Here is an 18,195-nt window from a genome sequence, read left to right as displayed (position 1 = left end):
GACCTACCTGGAGTCCTGGGTCCAGTTCTCTGGGGCTCGTCCATACAAATCAGACAGTGCAGTGAAAGTCCACCAAGATGATGGAGGGGCAGAAGCACCTCTGCTATGAGGAGACATTGGGTGAGGTGGGACTGTAGAACCTGAAGAAGAGAAGGCTCAGGGAGATCTTATCAACAAGTTACTGAAGAGAGGGTGTAAAGAAGATGGAGCCAGGCTCTTCCAGTGTTGCCCAGCGCCATGACCAGAAGCAATAACCACAAACTGGAGCAGCAGAGGTTCCCTCTGAGCACCAGGCAGCACTTCTGTGCTATGTACTGGCTCAGGCCGCTGAGAGGCTGTGGAGTCTCTTCTTGGAGATCTCCAAAAGCTTCCTGGATGTGGGCCTGGGCACCCTGCTTTGGGTTTCCCTTCTGGGGTGGTTGGGCCAGGTGGCCTCAAGAGGTCCATTCTCACGTCAGCGATTCCATGCTGAAAACTGGCAGATCAGCCTAGATTCTTGAGCGCTTTCTGATATTCACAGCAAGTAGCAGCAATACTGACCTGAAAAACATAATTATTGATAACAAATGCTTTAAACCATCCTTCAAAATGCTGTCTCCCTCTGGCCTCTCTTGACGCAATCTCTGGTCTGCATCTGAACAGTGTGACATTTATTTCCCTCGTAATGTGTTTACTACTTACATGAAGGTTGGTGTGGCATCGGGTGCGAGATGCTACTGAAGAAGTCAGGCATTTCTGAAGAAGTGAATATGCAGTCTGACTGCAGTGATAAAGATAAATGAAGTCTAAGATGAGGGAAGATAGAACAAGAGCTGCCTTTTCAAAAAGAACAGGCCAGACGAAGAGTTTGACAGAAAACCTATAGGGACTGCATGAAGATTTGGGAGTACACGCTGAAAGTACAAGGGTGGCTCCAAAAATAACTCCTCCTATTTTATCATGGTGGCCAGTGAAATCAGAGGCAGATGCTGGTGATATGGCTGTAGAGCTGAACTTAACCACCAGTATTCCATTACATGTTGTTGCCATGTGACTGATGGCAGCAGAGGGGCAGTCTGACACAATGGCATCTGGCATGGAAGTGTGGATGAAGCAAAGGTGTGGAAGTGAATTCCTCTGAGATAAAAATGGCACCTGCTGACATTCATTGACTTCCTGAATGTCAATGGTGGTCAAACAGTGGATGGGAGCACAGTGAGGTGGTGGGGGTGCGTTTCAGTGATGGTTCACTTCTGCTGGTGCAGATTTTTATGAGCATGGCATGCAGACTCTTGTTTATCACTGACAAAAATGCATAGCTCATGATATTGACTGTTGAAAAATAGTGTTTTGTAGCTGAGAATTTGCTCTATCAAATAGTGTTATTGTGCTCTTTGTTTCTGTTGTAGTTTTCATGCAGATAAATGGGAGGCATTACTTCTGAAGTGACCTCTATAGTTATAAAAATGATTGGATAGCTGAAGGGAGACTAAAGAAGAAGCTGAATGATCCCAGAATACTGCCAAAGAGATTTTTGAGACTTTGGGGTGTCTTGCTTATGTTTAATTGAATAACAGAAGTGGGAAGAAAACGGAAACATTTAGAATGAAGTAGGGGTATTGTAAGGGTTTTAGCTCAGAATAAAGAATGCTATGGGTGTATTTAATTATTTTGAAGTGTTATAAAATGAGAAGTTGCAGTTGAAATGTATGCGTGTTGATATATGAATTTGCCTAATGAGCACCAGCAACTATGTTTATGCAGTGTTGCGGTCACCTGAGGAGGAGTGGGAAAGTGGAAAGTCTAGTGTAATTTGAATCAGCTTAGTTGTAGGTCACACATATGAAAATGCTTTAATTACAATCACTTGCTTATTGCATGATAGTGCATTAGAGCAGTAATACAGTTGTTCAGATGTCTTTGCCATTCCTGAAATGCCATTTGTATGGCTTGACTGTGAGGAAGAATACATATTTAATTCTTTGTTTCTTTTGCTGTCCATGTAGAAATCTATCTAAATTATTTAAATTTACAAGCCTTGGAGAAAAGCATTTAACGTGTTATTTTGGCGGTAGGTTCTTGCAAATGTTCAAGTTCAGCAAAATTCCTTATTAGAATTCTGGCCAAGGATGCCAATAAATTTTGCAGAAGAGGGAAAGAAAAAGAAATAGCTACCTTCAGATACAGATGGAGCACGAGCTAGGTAGGTTTTTTTAAAAATAAAAAGAATTTAAAAGAAAAAGTAAAATGGTGGAAGCAAGTATAAGAAAGAAATTCTTAGAGGACGGTGAGGCACTGGCACAGGCTGCCCTAAGAACTTTGGGTGTACCATCCCTGGAGGCATTCAAGGCCAAGTTAGATGTCCTTGGCACCCTAAACTGGTGGGTGGCAGCCCTGCCCGTGGCAAGAAGGAGTGAAACTGGATGGGTTTTTAAATACATTCCAACTCCAGGTATTCTGTGATCTGAAATATGATTGAAAGAATGGCTGTAGGTGAGCAAAGAGACTGGAGAGACAAGAGAGTTGAACTGGAACTTGGTGGATGTAGTGGAAATGAAAAGCAAAGAAGCAGAATTAAGTAGACTTGCCTAAATTAGGCTATTCAAACTGGGATTCCACTAGGTAAGCACCTAATTGAGCAAGGAGGTTTGAAATAGTATGAAGATACAAGAAGATAGACCTGTGAAAATCTGGACAGGAAAAACAATTGTATTTGAGAGTGATACATATAAAATCTTTTTGCCTGCCTCTGCTATTGACAAATTCTGGGCAAAATATGTGGCTTGTAGGGAAGGAGGAAATTCACTGTTATTATGGGTTGCTCCCCACAGTTCGAGCATTAAAATCTGTGCATTCCTTTAAATATTTATTTTGGAGAAGGATGGGCAGAAAGCTGGACTTTTAAAAATATATTAAAATAGAAGAAAGATCTTAGCTTTAAAGAGTTGGACATTTGAAAATTAAGAAATGCAGGATTTAATACTGCCTGCTTAACTTTATCCTGTGGGCTGGATGGCACTCATCAGGTGATCAGGCAGGTGGAACTGCTTTGTCTCCATTGCATACTGCGTCCATTCTCTGAGACTTTGACTAGAATTGTTTATTTTTCTCAAGGAGTTCTCTGTTTGGCATGCTCCACTGTAGTACAGAATGGTTCTCATACAGTGAGAGGACAATTATTTTTATTTCTCAGAGAAATGAGACACAGTCAAATGTTCTTGAAATTGTAGATACCTGATCTGTGATGCAAAAGACCGAATTTTTCATATATACTGCTATATACACATAGTATAGTGAAGAGCACAGCTTTTGGGTTGCAGTTGGGTGTAGTCAACTTCAGATTTCACCAAAAAACCAGTCTGATTTTTCAGGTGACCGTTTTTTGTGAGTCCTCCCAGTCAAGTTGTAGTGACTAGGCCAGCAGCACAGAGGATCTCTGCAGCAGAGACAAAAGTACTTTTCAGCTTTCTGGGGCAGGATTTAGTTGCTTTTATTACTTTTAAAATCGTTCTACCATATAACCTCAGTGTCTACAGTATGCAAGCCTGTCTCATCCTAATGGCAATCCAGACCTTTAATGAGAGTTAAAATAAAGATGTGGTCCTTAACTGTAAGTTGACACATGATTTGTATGTACAGGGAATTGAAATGAGGATTACACTGGCTTCTGATTGCATGCTTTTTGCAGCTTAATGTATTTTTCATGTTCTCTTTACGTGAACATACAGTGAACATTCATTACTGAAGGATGCTAATGTTATAGGAACCATGTGCATGCATCTGATGGCAGAATTTAGTCTGCATAGAGATGTAACTTGTTTATATTAATGGTATCATGAAAACTAAGGTCTCAACCATTCAGTCAGTTCACTGTAGCATGATAAATTCCTCAGCTCAAAACTTGTGAATTGGTAGTGTTGAGTAAATTTATTTTTAATTCTCGTTAGTAACATGTATGACATTGTTTTAGCCAATTATTTTTTTTTTAAACTGTATTATTCCTCTGTTTGTAGCATATTTCTGAAATACTTCATTTTAATCTGGGTTACTGTAGTCTTCTTAAAAGCCTATACTGTAACAATTAGATTCCTACAATTTAAAAGTAAATAAGTTTAAAAAATCTTAGTTTATTAAATACATATATTACTTCAATTATTACTTCAACAATAAGTATTTTCTTAGAAACCACCTCGTTTAGTAATTCAAAGGAAAAAAAATTAAGCAGTTACCACCTCTGATTTTGGATTTTAATCATGACTTGACTTAAGCTTGCATGGTTTACTACCACTACCAGTGAGAGAACTCGAGCACTAAATAGTTTAATTATCTGCTATGCAGCAGCTGCTAATATTATTTTTAAAAATGCCATCTCATCTTTAGGTTCGCTGTGGACAAAAAAAGAAAGGCAGATAAGATGACTGTAGCTACCCCGTCTGCGTGGCACTGGCTTCCTTCTTCTCTCTCTCACTCGCAGTTTTCAGTGTAATGAAGAACGGGAGAACAATATTCTGTAATTAAGGATTCCATTAAGTTGAAGAAAAGAGCAAATGGAGTTGTTTGTTCTCCTAGCTGCAAAAATTTGTCTGGGGTGGGGGTTAGTGGTAGTAGTGAGGAAAGAGGGAGAGGTGGGTGGAGAGACCGAGTCAGGGCTGTTTGTTGAATATACTGTTAAGGACTGTTACCATCCTAATTAATCAAGTTAGAAATTACAGCTGTAGTCGGTTTCCCCCCAATTCTTGTTATCAATTTTCTTCTCTTTTGAGACAAAGCAAATATAAATTTTGTGTTCATTTGTCATTCGTTCTTTGACTTCAGCATCTCTGAAAATAACAATGTAGCACAAAAGACCAGTATTTACCTAGTTGTAATGTGGGTTGCCATGGTGTTTTGCAAATTATTGCAATTATGTTCACCATGCGAGTCGCCCTTGGTAACTGGCGAAAAAACTGATAATCCTGTTTTGAACAAAAGGTCAAATTGCTGAATAGAAAGTCTTGATTAACTAAAAGATGTACAAAGTGGAATTATTTCCTACCATTCAGAAATAGTTCTTGATCGGGTTTGGGGGAGGGGGTGAGTAAGTACATCTGATTACTGAAGTACAAAGCATTGAAAGGATGTTGTCTTGAGCCTTTCATGTAGTCTTAATGGTGGCTTTTTTGTCAAATTTACCCATTTGCGGCATTGAAAGAGGCAGCTGCATTTAAGCTTGAGAGATGGTGCTTTTTCAAGAGTTCAGTGCATGGAAAGTTCTCAGCAGTATCTGCAGTTTACTATTAGACCTTCGGCTATTAAAACTGATGTGCTGCATTTGAGCCCATAGCTCTCGGTGCTTGTAAAACCCTCTGACTGATGATCTAATAAAGTGCTCTTACCGGACAATCTCTGATCATACTTTAGAAAAAAGTAAAAAAAAAAAAAAAAAAAAAAAAAAAAAGCCACAGCTCTGAAAAGGATGGGGACAGAAACAAATGGCTCCACTGAAAAGTTTGCTTTTGTAATCTGCACTGGAAATATTAGTAAATGTGACTTGATATTCATTTTAAGTACTCTAAATGCCCACAGTATTGCTCCAGAAATCTTTTTTATTTACATTTATGAAATAAAATTAATCTAAGGAGATGAATCATTTTCATAAGTGTCCTCGACAATAATACACAAATACATAGAGAAAATATTAGTCTTCCTCTCATCGTATTCAAAATATTGCTATTTCCTGCACTTTATTGCTGTGAATTTCCTTTCTTCTTTCCTAATTTTCTTTCTGTTTGGGGGGTAGGCTAGAGAAGCAGTGAAGAGGAAGAAGGTTTGTTCTTTTTTAATTATTTGGCTTTTTGTTTTTAAATAGCTACCTGGAAATTAATTCTTAAAACTTTGGAGAGCCTGTGTGAGAGCAGCGTGAAAGCTAAGTAAACCTGAGCAAGTTTGTGAGTTTACATTCTGCATCACCTAGCAACCCCCCAGCTCAGCCAGTTCCCTTGTCTGCCCTCAGCCCTGTTTACAGACCATTCAGACTGGTCGTGGACACCATGAAAGATATTCAGTTTCATTAGTTCCATTCTCAAGGAGAAAATAATTAAACTTAAATGAACAAACATTGCTTAGTGATGCTTTAAACTTTTCTAGTTTAAGGTGACCAGCATGTTGAGAACATTTTGTCTATCATTATCTTTTATTCTCTTGAGCTCCTCTAAGTTTACATGTTATGTATGTATGCACATTATTATTTTTAATGTTTTCACGACTGTATTAATTCTCCCAGTCATTTAGAAGTGTTCATAATCATGTTACAAAGCTAAATGTTTCTTGTAAACTGTCTCCCTGTCTCTTCACTCACTTGAAATGTGTTCTGACATTCTTACTGACATTGCCATATACAAAGGCACATGGATTCCCTCCATGGTCTTATTACGTCTGATGTCACCCAACTTCCTGCACAACATTTCTGTGGCAGGGGAAAATCAAAGACTACGTTTATGTTTGAGAGAAGAGGGGAGGGCAGAATAGTGGGAGATGGCAGGGGGATGGTGTTTTCAGCTTTCTACCTGAAGTAGAGGCACGGGTCTTAAGATACCTTAAGTTCTTATGTATTTTGCTAGATTCTTTAACAGGCAATTCATGGATGGACTGTATGAGCTCTTTGTGCTTTGTTGACAGTTGACAGACAAAGCAAAATTATTTCTGAAGCAAGGTACTGTACTTAGTTGTGACCTGTTGCAGCTGAAGAATGTAGCTTGCTTTGAGTTGCATGAATAGGGGAGAACATTTTACAGAATAGACTTGAATATCTGTCTAGAGGTTTTAGATGTCCATGCAGAAGTACATAAAACCTATTTCAGTGATTCTTTTTTCAGTGTTATTTTCCATACGTAGTCATTTTCTCCCAGTTGCTTGCCTGAAATCTAATTTGTTTTCATATTGTCTTAAGTAAAATAAAAAGGCTGGTAGCTGCTGGTTTTCTGTGAGAGAGTATTTCAACCTGTGAATGTGTGCCATACATCTTAATATTTTGTCTGTCCAGAGCCTTATTTTACTGAAGATAACAAGGCCAAGATATTGGCTTTGATGTGAAGTAAAGCAGAACATAGTTGCTAATTTAGTGTGCAATGTACATCTGTTAAGGTTGGATTTTGTCTGCTTGCGTTGCTATTACATGTGTTTAAATGAGGGCCACTGTTTGCATCTAACCTATCATAAGGGTTTGGAGTGCGCCATTATCTTTTCAGCAGACTGATGACAGAGCCTGCACAAATGAGATCAATAAGTTTCAAATAACTTGAATGAAATGACATATGACTGTACACTTGAAGATGTCTTACTTAAAAAAAAAAAATCAATTTTTAATAACATGTAAAACTTTTGCACTGACCTACAGATATTTTTCACTTTTGTCTTTTAAGATAATTTTGATCAAATCACTTTTAATGTTATGTTGAGCATCTGTCATCCTGGGGTGGTGGGGTACATTTCTTGTTTTTTCCATTATAACCTTCTTTGGTATCTTTTTCTGAGACTAGTAATTAAGCTGATATGACAGATATTGCTCAAGGTAATGTTTTCTAGAGATTAATGAAGTTTTCTTTCAGTCTTTGGTGTTTTCATTCAGTGTTCACTCAGTTTTGGATTAGAAAGTAATTCTATTTCTTTTCCTTTGGAATATCCAAATCACAAAATATCCTTCTTGGATGTCTACAGGATTTCATTTTCAGTAGCAGAGAAATAGACATATTATCTTTTGTGACTTTGTGTCACAAGAGCAGTACATTACTAACAGGATCTCAAGGTAGCCAGTTTATAAAAAGGTATTTAATATATGTCAGTAGTGAATAAACTTCTAAAAATTATTCTTATGGGGCAGAATTTTGTTGTTGGTTCATGCTTCTGGGGTTCATGTCAAATTTTGCAATACTCAAAGGGAACTGGGCTTTAGTCTTTGGTATTTTGAATCTGAGCAGTTTAGTGTGAAAGATAAGCTTCAATTTTTTGTAATGGCTGCCTGGAGCCCACATCACTTCCTCTGTCATTCTAATGTCATCAACTTTTTCAGGCCAGTTTTCTGAGAAACTCAGTGTTTATTTCCTCTCATATTTTCTTTAAGATACTGAGTTATTAAAGCTACGTACCCTCAATTGAAGGTTGCCTAGTTGCTCTGGTCCTTCAACGGTGTGGATCTTGTCAACTCCAGTTGCCTTTCAGTCAGTTTGGGCTGGCAGCTTTGCAGAGGGGAACTGCAAATGGGAGGTGGGAATGTCTCTGAGGACAACAGGGTTCAATAGATACTGTTTTGGAGAGGGAATCCTCTCTTGCCATCTCATGGGATGGTAAAGTGATCATTTGGCTTACACTAGGAAGCTGTTGGCTAGCATGCTTCAGTTTGGTAACATCCTTTAATGCTGTTCCTGTGAATATATAAATATATGCTGAATATATAAACAGACATCTTCATGGTCTGTACTGCTTTCAAATAGTACACTTTCAAAAGCAATTCATATCTCCTTGTTACTATTCTTTCATTTAAGAAACAGTTCTGTATTTTTCCTCAGAGATTGCTTCTATCATTCGATCATCCTGGATAATGCTTTCTCACGCAAATGATGAATTCAGGAGGGGTAGAATGAGCCATCCAGGAAAGGCATTTCCTTTCTTTATGAGAGTTTTATTGTGTTTTTGTTGTTTGTTTTTTTTAATCCACTCCATCCCACTGCTGAATTCCAATCATTTATATAGACCAAAACTCAAGAAGCTCTGAATGTGAGGAAGTGCTTTGAAAAGAAATTGAAATTGTGTCTTCAACCTGCATTGAAGTGAGGCAGCATGAAACGGAGCGTGAAAAACTGTGGTCTCTGTTTACTTCTTTCCTAAATTGGATGATCAGGAAGCATCAGACTCTAAAACTACTCATAGTGAGAAATGTAAGTTATTTTTTCTGAGTGAGGAACTAGGTACGATATTTAATATGTAGGGAAAAAAGAAGTTTGAAGCCAATGGACATGAATGAGTTCATTTAAAGAAAAAAAAAAATCTTATCTTCACTTGTGATATGGATAGTCATTATGTCACACTGGATCTATGATCAGATCTTTAAATGGACTGTAGAAAGTTTCATGTATTAATTTCAGGAACAAGTTTCAGTCATTGTGTTACTTAAACTATTTGCATTGCTTCTTGGAACTTAAAGGCAGTGCATTCCAGAATACCAGAGAATACTGAATAAGCATTCCCTGGGTGAGGAATTTAAGCTGTAGGATAAATTTTTAAAGAAATTTGTGAAAATGTAAAGTGCTTCCCCATTCTAAGTATGCTACAGTATGTTTTCTTTCAGCTAGAACAAGCTTGGCAATATGTTTAACGTGGTAAATTAAAAGACATCAAAATCCCCATTAAAAGCCAAAGGCGCTAATCAGCCAGCATCAATAGTATCTTGACCCAGCTCTTTTTATAAAACAATCTTTTAAGAGTCTGTGAAAAATAATTTATTAGCTGGGAGATGATTAAATGTTACAGTGAGAACAGCAGTATAAATCATTTAAAACAAGATATTCTCAAAGTTCATCCTTTGTTTTGTTAGATTTGAGTATAAATGTTAGATAAATTGATTTTAAGAGATTTTTTACTTATTTGAAAGATTTAGTTATGCCTAGCATTTCAAAAGAACTTGCACACACATCATGAAACTCTAGGATGAAATTCAGACATATCTCTAGTCAGGGATCTCTTGAACCTGACTTTAGGGCTTCTGATTTCCTGTAATTTGATCTCTTTGTAGTAAGGAAATCTGTACAAATGAAAATCAGAAAGAAAGCTTTTCTAGTAATGTCTTCTAAATTTTACAAAGTCAAGTGTTGTTAGAGTCGAAAAGAAGGTTGGAATGATTAGTATAAATATCTGAAACTACATTTGAAGAAACTTTGCACATCCTATAGGTATCCTTCAAATACAAAAATAAGATTCTTCTCACAGTCTCACAGATATTATTTGTTTGTTAGCGCTCAGTGTCTGGTATGCTTGCATAACAAGTTTTCTCTCTTGCTTTGAAGGATACTGAAAAAGTTGCTGACCCGGAATTCTGTGTAAGCAATTAGTTCTAATTCCATCACTCTATTTTTAAGGGCTGGTTTGTATGATTCTTATCAGTATAGAATGCACTCCCATTATTAAGGTGATTATACTTGATATGAAAGTTATCAAAATAAGTCAGATTCTCCACCTGTGAAGGTGCAGCTACCTTCTAGTGCTAACTTCTGAAGAGCTAAAAAAAATTTGTTTCCTCAGAGAAGTTGGCTGTTACATGTTCTCGTAAAGGTTTCCTTTCTGATGGCAGTCATTTTGCAGGAGGCTGAGAAAGTAAGAGAAACCTGACGGCTGATTTTCCATATGTGATGCTCTTCTGAGATAGGATTTTTTTTTTTCCTTTCCCTTACATTTCTGGCAAGGCTATCTCTGAATTTCACCTCTGCAATGAATTTACTTGCCTTTTGTTTCTCCTACCCATAGAGAGCTTTAGTTGTCATACTGTGTTCCTTCACACATCAATGCAGTCTTTTATAAGTTAAGATAATTCAGTCTCCAAACTCTTTGTGTTAGTAGCTACAAATTTCAAAGGAATGGTCATATCCATCAGGCTGTCTAGGAAATGCATGGTTTGGACTAGGCAAGATGTTTTAAGTTATCACCTGTGTGGAGCTTTCATGATCAAACTGGACTCCACCAAATCTACTTTACTAGTCTCACAGATAAGTTACTCCATCACTAGTACTGATCCAGTAGCTATTTCATGCATCTTTGTATTTGCTCTGGGAGAACAATCAGAATGAAGCAGCTAGCTGGGAAGGAGAAAGTGTATGAAGCAGGCAGGCATCAGAGTAGTATGGATTTGTAGGCCAATCATAACGTTTCCTCACTGAGATCTCCATCTTGAGAAAGGCCTTTCAACAACTGAATGAGTTCATTTTCTTGTGCCTACCAGCAGTAGAATTGATTTCTCTTCAAGAGAGATCTTCTGAGGTTTTTAGTAGTTTTATTATGCCATGAAAAACTCCAGTTTTCCTTAAGTAAACCAAGTTACACTGAGCTTCATCTCAGGAAGTAGGTGAAGTTTTCTGTGTGAAACCTTGTTTATTATTTATGATACTGTCCCTGATCTGAGGGCTTTTATCTTGGGAATGTAACATGTAAGTCCTTATTGTCTGCAGAAATCCCAGAATGTAATACTAGTTCTTCACATTGTCATTCAGATTTTCATTGCTGCTCCCCAACACTGCAGTAGATTGTGTCAGTGTTATTACCTGAGTATTTCTTTCTTCTGAAGAAACAAAAAAGTAGCTTGCAATTTGAATTTTCTTAAAGTTTGTGAGTTTCTGGTACACTGCAGAAAAACTTACCTCACTTTTTAGTAGTAGTTCAACTTTAAGTGGAAATTGATTCCACCTGTGGTGTTTCAAGTGTAAATTGTGATGCAATTCTTAAAAGATGTAGCTACTATTAATAGCTAAAACTCCTGCCAAAGAATTTGCAAACTAAGGTTTTGGCTCAAGTTCTGATTCCTGAGATGCTCCATACTACTGAAGAGTGTTTGTCTATCTGTTCCCTGAAACATTCAGATATTTATAGAAGACACAGGTGGACACAGAGAATACACTTGAGATGTACAACAGGTTATGGCAAGTGGAACCAATAACTTTAGGGCCACTGAGTCACACTCCCAGATCCTTTTCCTCCATACAACTTTCCAGCTGCTCTACCCCAAGCCTGTAGCGATGGGGATTTTGTAACCAAAATGGAGGACACTGCACTTGGTCTGGTTAAAACTTGTACAGTTGGCCTCAGCACATCCATTCAGGCTATTCATGATGCTCAAACCATAAAATTTTCATTGTTTCGTCTGATACTCAGCCTTCCAAATACTGGCTTATTATCAGCAAGCTCATATTGATTGACTAAGAAAGCACATTCAGATAGTCTTCCCACACTTTTTTTTTTTGAGGAGGCTTGGTAAAATAAGATGCAGCTTTTGTGGAGGAAGACTCAGTGGAGTTTGGATCCAATATGCTTGAGCTTAGGTGTCTTAGCCATCTGGAGATCAGATGTCATGCATCAAGATCACGTTTAAAAAAATCCACAGTAAGATTATTCTGAATGGAGACTGTAGAGAAGGAAGCACTAATTACATTTTAAATTCAGCTCCAAAGTGACTGATAGTGGCCTAAATAATTTTCAGTTCTTGCAACTTTCTCCTTTGTACTATTGCATTTTTTTATTCCATGTTAGCTTAAAGCATCTTAGTCCATCAGCATCCAGGCTGTCTGAAGGCAGGAAGGCACATACAGAAATGTTGTAGATGAGCACATCCAGTCCGCTGCTGTAGCAGGCAACTAGACTATGCTGTGAAATGTAGTTTATAAAATTGGTTAAGATAAAGCTCAGTAAATACGTGTTGTTGACTCCTGCAACTTGTGTTTGAAAGGCTGTTCCAAAACCACTTGCCTCTGTATTTTGGGGTAATATTATAATACTTGTTGATCACTAGAGTGAGAGAGACTAATTCTCGAGAATAGACTTACAAAGAAAGAAAATTACTTTTGACTTGCAAATTTCTCTGCATTAGCTACAGTTTGTGGACATAGTACTCTTGAGGGATTTTCCTTTATGTTGTGCATTTGCTTCAGGGTTTATTTTTGAAGACATTTTCTTTATATTTTAAAGTGAATTAAGCATTTGTAGACAGAATGTTTGGAAATTCTAGGTGCTTTTTTTTTTTTTTTTTTTTTTTAAACTCAAATTGTATTTCATTTCCCACAGTGTTGCAGATACCAAGTAGAACAAAACTGAAGGTTTTCTATTATGATTTTGTTTGATCTATTGCAAATTAACTTACAGACTTAGTGATAGCTGCTGGGAAAGGAAGGATTGGTTTTGTTTGGTCAGTGAAGACGATAGGCACGGATCAAATAAGGGTTAACAGTAATACACTTGAACAAATTGAATCAGAACATAATGCATGTATTGAATTTGATTGCAACATGCATGTCCATGGAAAAGTTTTTTGTTCAAAACAAATCAAGGCTATGGCTTAATTATCAAAGCAAAACAAGAGACATAAAGAGCTATGTGTTTCTGATACTGCTTTTTCAAAAATAGCTCCCTTCACACAGTTATCTACATGTTTAATTTCCATGCATAGTAGCAACAGTTATTGTTGTCATTTGTTAAGAGAGATTAACAGATAGTAAGTACAAACAAACGCAAATAAGTCCTGAATAGAGAGGTGACAAAGAAGAAAAGACCTCTTTAATGTTAATTATATCTGGTAGGAAGTCTAGACAAATTGCATCAACTGTTTTCTCCATAAACGGAAGGGGCATTCAGTTAGCATCTACGTCACACATTCTTTTTTTTTTTTTTTTCTTTAATATAGACAACTTAGATCTCAATTTTTTAAAATACAGTTCACTGAGAAATGTACTTTTCAGCAAGTTATCATTCGTTCTTAGTAGTTAAAAGCAAGTAAAATAATAATGGTTGTTGAATCTGAATGCTTTTTTATCACAAACTACTTTTTTGAGTTTAAGCAAGGATTTTTTTTTATCTTGTTTCACCTTCCATATTTTGTGACCAGCAAAGTTCCCAATATTTTCTTCGACAGTAGATTGAAGTAATTGCATAAAGAAACTTGCTTCAAATGTCATTATGTAGTCATGGTTTGGCTGGAGCAACAATATGCTCCCTGTCAGGATTATAGAAGAGGTATCTTGCTAGTTGTGTAGTCCTCTGATTCTTAATCATTAGCTAAAAATGCCAATAGGTGGCAGAAAATGCACTGTTACTTTTATCATGCAGTATTTTCATGCTTGTCTATTTCTGAGTGTTCTGCTCAGCTGAAGTTGGGATGCTGCTCCTATTCTAGGCTTTGTTTTTTCAGTTGTTCTTGCATTCCCTAACTAAACACCCTATGATCTGGCAGTTCTCATGCTTTGTTTTTCTAGTATAATAAATTGTTTTAAAGTTCAAACGTAGTCATTTAATATGTTTTGAGTAATGAAAGTGCTCTTTTTGTGCACCGAAAATCTTTTCTTATAGTTTCAGCCAAAACAATTATATGCAAAACCAGGAGGGTTTGGGACTGGGCTAGGATACCTTCTGCACCTCTTCCTGCCAGGCTGTATATTTTATAGCCCTATTTGCTTCAGATTGCTACCTAATGCTTCATAGGAAGGCTTAGATACTACATCATAGGCAAATGTGACATAGACAGCTTTCCAGATAGATAATGCCCTTACTGTCTTCTTAATGAAAGATATGCGACAGTTTTTTCAAAAAATGTTTTTGAGTGGCTCTAACAATATTCTCAGTACTCACAGAAGTGAGTGTGTGAAGATCTCAAGTTGGTTCCTTTGATAACTTTACGGAAGTGAGTTATTCCACATCTGTTAAAATAGAATTATTAAAAAATAAAATAAAATTGAAGCAACTAATCAACGCCTTTCTCTTTTAGAAATAAAACTTAAGTCCATGTGCAAAACCAAAGCTAAGCACTGGCTTTTTGACTGGAGGCTCATTTGTGCCTACTTACTTAGGGCCAGAATTAGTACTTTTCCTGATGAAGTATCTAGTGATGAAGTAGCTCAATCCTTTTAGCAGAGCTTCTATCTTTCTAAGGTAACTTGTGATATTTGCCATAAATTTGTAAGCAACTGTAGGAATAGTACTAGGACAGCTAGAGCAACAGTTGTGCAGCAGACTGAAATACAAGGTTTCTGAATTTTAGATATTTTTTTTTCACCTTGCGTTATTAAATATGTAATGATTAATGCTAATCTGCATAAGAATAAAAACCAAGAATAGGCGTGAGTTACATTATGCTGTTTCAAAATGGCTTATTCTGACATGGGGTATACCCTTATTTTGTTAAGAGAGTCCAACATAATCATTTGCCTCATTCCAGAATCTTTGGTGAACTGGTTTTTGGAGATGCTTTTTTCATCCACCATTTACTGTAAACAGGTAATAGGATCTCTAAACTGCCTATCAGGCTTTTAGGTACACAAAGTTGGGGGAAATTAACCCTACCTTCACATGTATGGGACACTTTCTGACTCTTTGCAACTCTTAAGTCTTTAGTGCTGTTTTGCGTACTTCATTTCTGCATTATGGACTTAAGCATGCATCTTAAGATAGTGGTGCATACCTTGCTTTTGCTATGAAGTTCACAGGAGGTTATTCTAATCTGCCCACAAGGACGTGAAAGCTCCTTTCTGAAAAAGCATTAGGAAATTTTTTTATATGCATGGCACCAAGTGGGATAAAGTTGAGGATATGACATGATTGGAGAAATAATGAAAGGGAGGTTTTTGAAACAAATAAATAGTTGTTTGGAAAGGAGTTGAGGTTTCATCTAAAAAAACCACCACCACAAAAACAGCAACAAAAAACAAATCCCTAAATTGAACTTCTAGCACTTGTGAAAAGATTACAGAAGAATATACTTTTGAATGGAATGAAGGGGTAAAGATGACAAACATGAAAGGACATAGTGTTCAGATTGTCCAATTACTTGGAGAACAAGCCACCAAGAAATTCTCTGTATGCTCCTGAAACAATAGAAAAGACTGTGACAAAAAATAAAGTAAATCTGATTAACCGACATAATCATGTTGAATCAAGACACTGGATTACTGAGTCACAAAATAGATTCAAGTTTTGTCCTTGCCAGCAAGGAAAGAAAACTTAAGTCATGTCTAGTGAAGGGATTCTTCACTGTGAGAGTAACTGGGCACTGGAGTAGGCTCCCCAAGGCAGTGGTCATGGCCCCAAGCCTACCAGAGTTCAAGGAACATTTGGACAACACACTCAGAAGTAGGGTTTGGATTTTGGGTGGTGCTGTGTGGAGCCAGCAGTTGGCCACAGAGATGCTTGTGTGGGTCCCTTCCAACTCAGAATATTTTCATTCTGTGATCTTATTAATAAATTTGCCTTGTCAACAAGTCAGAATCTACATCAACCAGAGAAGATGTATAGCTAGATGTATAGTCAGGTTCTCATCATTGACCTCCCAACCAAACTGGCAATAGTGGCAGTAGCACTCTGAGTAAGGTTGTGAAAAGTATAAGGATAAGAACTATGATAGTAGTTGGAAAGCTCGGCTGCCATGATGGAAGTTTGGCTGAAGGCATTGCTGGAACATGATGATACGGCTTGTTACATAGTCAGTGAGAATGGTTGCAAGCAATTTTCCGAGTTGTCCTCTGATTTGAAGTATTTCCATCAAGGTACCAGGAATCCCAGTGTGTTTAGATTAGCTTCTTTGCAGGAGCAACAAAAGAAGTTTGGAAATGCAGGCAAAAATAGGCCATTCACAGCAGAAACTTCTACTGTAGAGATCTCTGATAAACTAAAATAGAGAGTTTAATAATGCTGAGCTGCTCAGGATTAATAAAAGCAGTTAATGTTTGAGAAAAGTTGCTGAAAGACTTTCAGATATGAAGTTGACTTGTTAGTTTACAATGGAAGATGAAATCTTCTGTCAGTGAATTTCAAGTGATGTAGTTACTAAAAACCCAATTGTAATTTTGCATCCAATGTGTGTATTGACTACTGTGACTTAATTGTAATGAAATTGTAGTATTTGAATAATAATAAATGTCATTCTGGAAATGACTGCTCAGTGTTCAGATGTTCACCAGTGTACCAGGAAAACAGCTGGGATAAAGGAGCAGAGAACAAGCTGGTTCTTCAAGCATCCTATGCAGAGTGTGCAGCACTAGTTTCATTTGCCTCCGTTTGTCCCATTTTCCCCACCCTCTCATTCTAAAAAGAGCCTACAGGAGACTAGAGAATGGCAACAAAGATTTGGAATGGTTACCACGTAAGGAACAACTAAATAATGTAGAACTCTGGTTTGAAAGGGGCCTGGTTGCAAATGATGCGATAGAGGTATGTAATATCACGAGTGGAATGGAAAGGGTGAATGCAGAAGATGATCGTTCCTACTCCCTTCTGACACGAGAACTAGAGGACATGAAAAAAGAGTTTTTGTGCGTGTGTGTTTGAGAGAAATAACACACCTTATTCTACAGCTCGTAGTTGTTTTGCAGTTATTGTAGGTGCTAAAAGTTTACAGTGGTTCAAAAAGCCCTTGAAGTTCAGTGGGTTGAAGATGTAGTAATGCATCCAGGACTAATGAATATATGGAGAGAAAGTGATTAGGAGGTCCTAATCACTTGCACCGTTTCCAAGAGTTGGGAAAATCTACTGGAAAAAACTTATTGTATGTTTTCTCTTATGCCGTTTGCCTAGGCATCTGCTATTGATGGTTTTTGTAGATAGGTGAAACCAGCACTATACCCTATGTCTGGACCTCATGCAAAAGATGTTCTCAGATCTTTACTGATCTCAAAAGCATTTGTTCTTTCCTGCTCTTAAGAGAACCGTTTTGCTTTGTCTCCTTGAGCTTACATGGAGAAAACTGGTTCAGATTTTGTATAATTTTAACACAGTAAAACACAGTTGTTCATAAATGGGTCTACTTATGTTAAAGTCTCAATTGCTTCTATTTAAAAAAAATAAACAAAAGGCCTTCTGGCTGTCATTAGTAAGCCTAAAAATTACAACTGTTTTTCCTCTCAAGTGTAAGCAAAGAAGTGATGCTTTACTTAAAAATTTAAATGGAGGTATTTTGTCCGGACTACATGGTTGTATAAAATAATTCTGTTACATGTTAACGTTTTCTGAACTGAATGACAGAGGTGTCAGTATATATCAAGAAAGGGATGACTGAGGTGTGCAAATATGGCATTCGAAGCAAGAAGACTTCCATTTTCTCCTGCATCATTGATTGTATTTCCTTGAACAAGGATCTTCATCCCTTTACATGTGATTTTTGGATGTTAGGGACACATATTATGGTATCAGCTTCAAAGAGAACTTAAAGTTTTTTTGTTGTTTTCCCCCTCTGACTATGATGCACTGTTTGGATGGAGTAAAAACAAGCTGTACCTGAGATTTTTACTAAGAATTTTTTTTTTTTTTCCTCTGCAGGGTTGGCTAATATGTGAGGAACCAACTTGCCAGAATCGAACCCGACGTCTTCCCCTCAGTTTTTCCCGGAGTGGTCCTATATGCCAGGCCTGTAGGAAGGCTATCCTGAGACCAGAGGTAAGTGCTCTAGAACAAAAGTGCTTTGACAATAGTGGAGCAAGATTCTCAGGAAAAATGCCTGGT

General features: G+C 37.3%; 1 protein-coding gene across 2 annotated transcripts in view; it reads left to right on the top strand.

The window, feature by feature from the left end:
- POLA1 (DNA polymerase alpha 1, catalytic subunit) overlaps positions 1–18,195 on the top strand; it is a 191,101-nt gene that overhangs the window by 111,970 nt on the left and 60,936 nt on the right. For both annotated transcript variants that reach the window (XM_019622071.3, XM_085210462.1), the window contains exon 35: positions 18,013–18,129. In XM_019622071.3, coding sequence (XP_019477616.2) covers positions 18,013–18,129 — 117 coding nt within the window. The remainder of the gene's footprint in view (positions 1–18,012; positions 18,130–18,195) is intronic.

Source organism: Meleagris gallopavo, chromosome 1 (assembly GCF_905368555.1).
Source record: "Meleagris gallopavo chromosome 1, MGAL_WU_HG_1.1, whole genome shotgun sequence".
Taxonomy (NCBI): Eukaryota; Metazoa; Chordata; class Aves; order Galliformes; family Phasianidae; genus Meleagris; species Meleagris gallopavo.
This window is presented reverse-complemented; position numbering and strand designations above follow the sequence as displayed.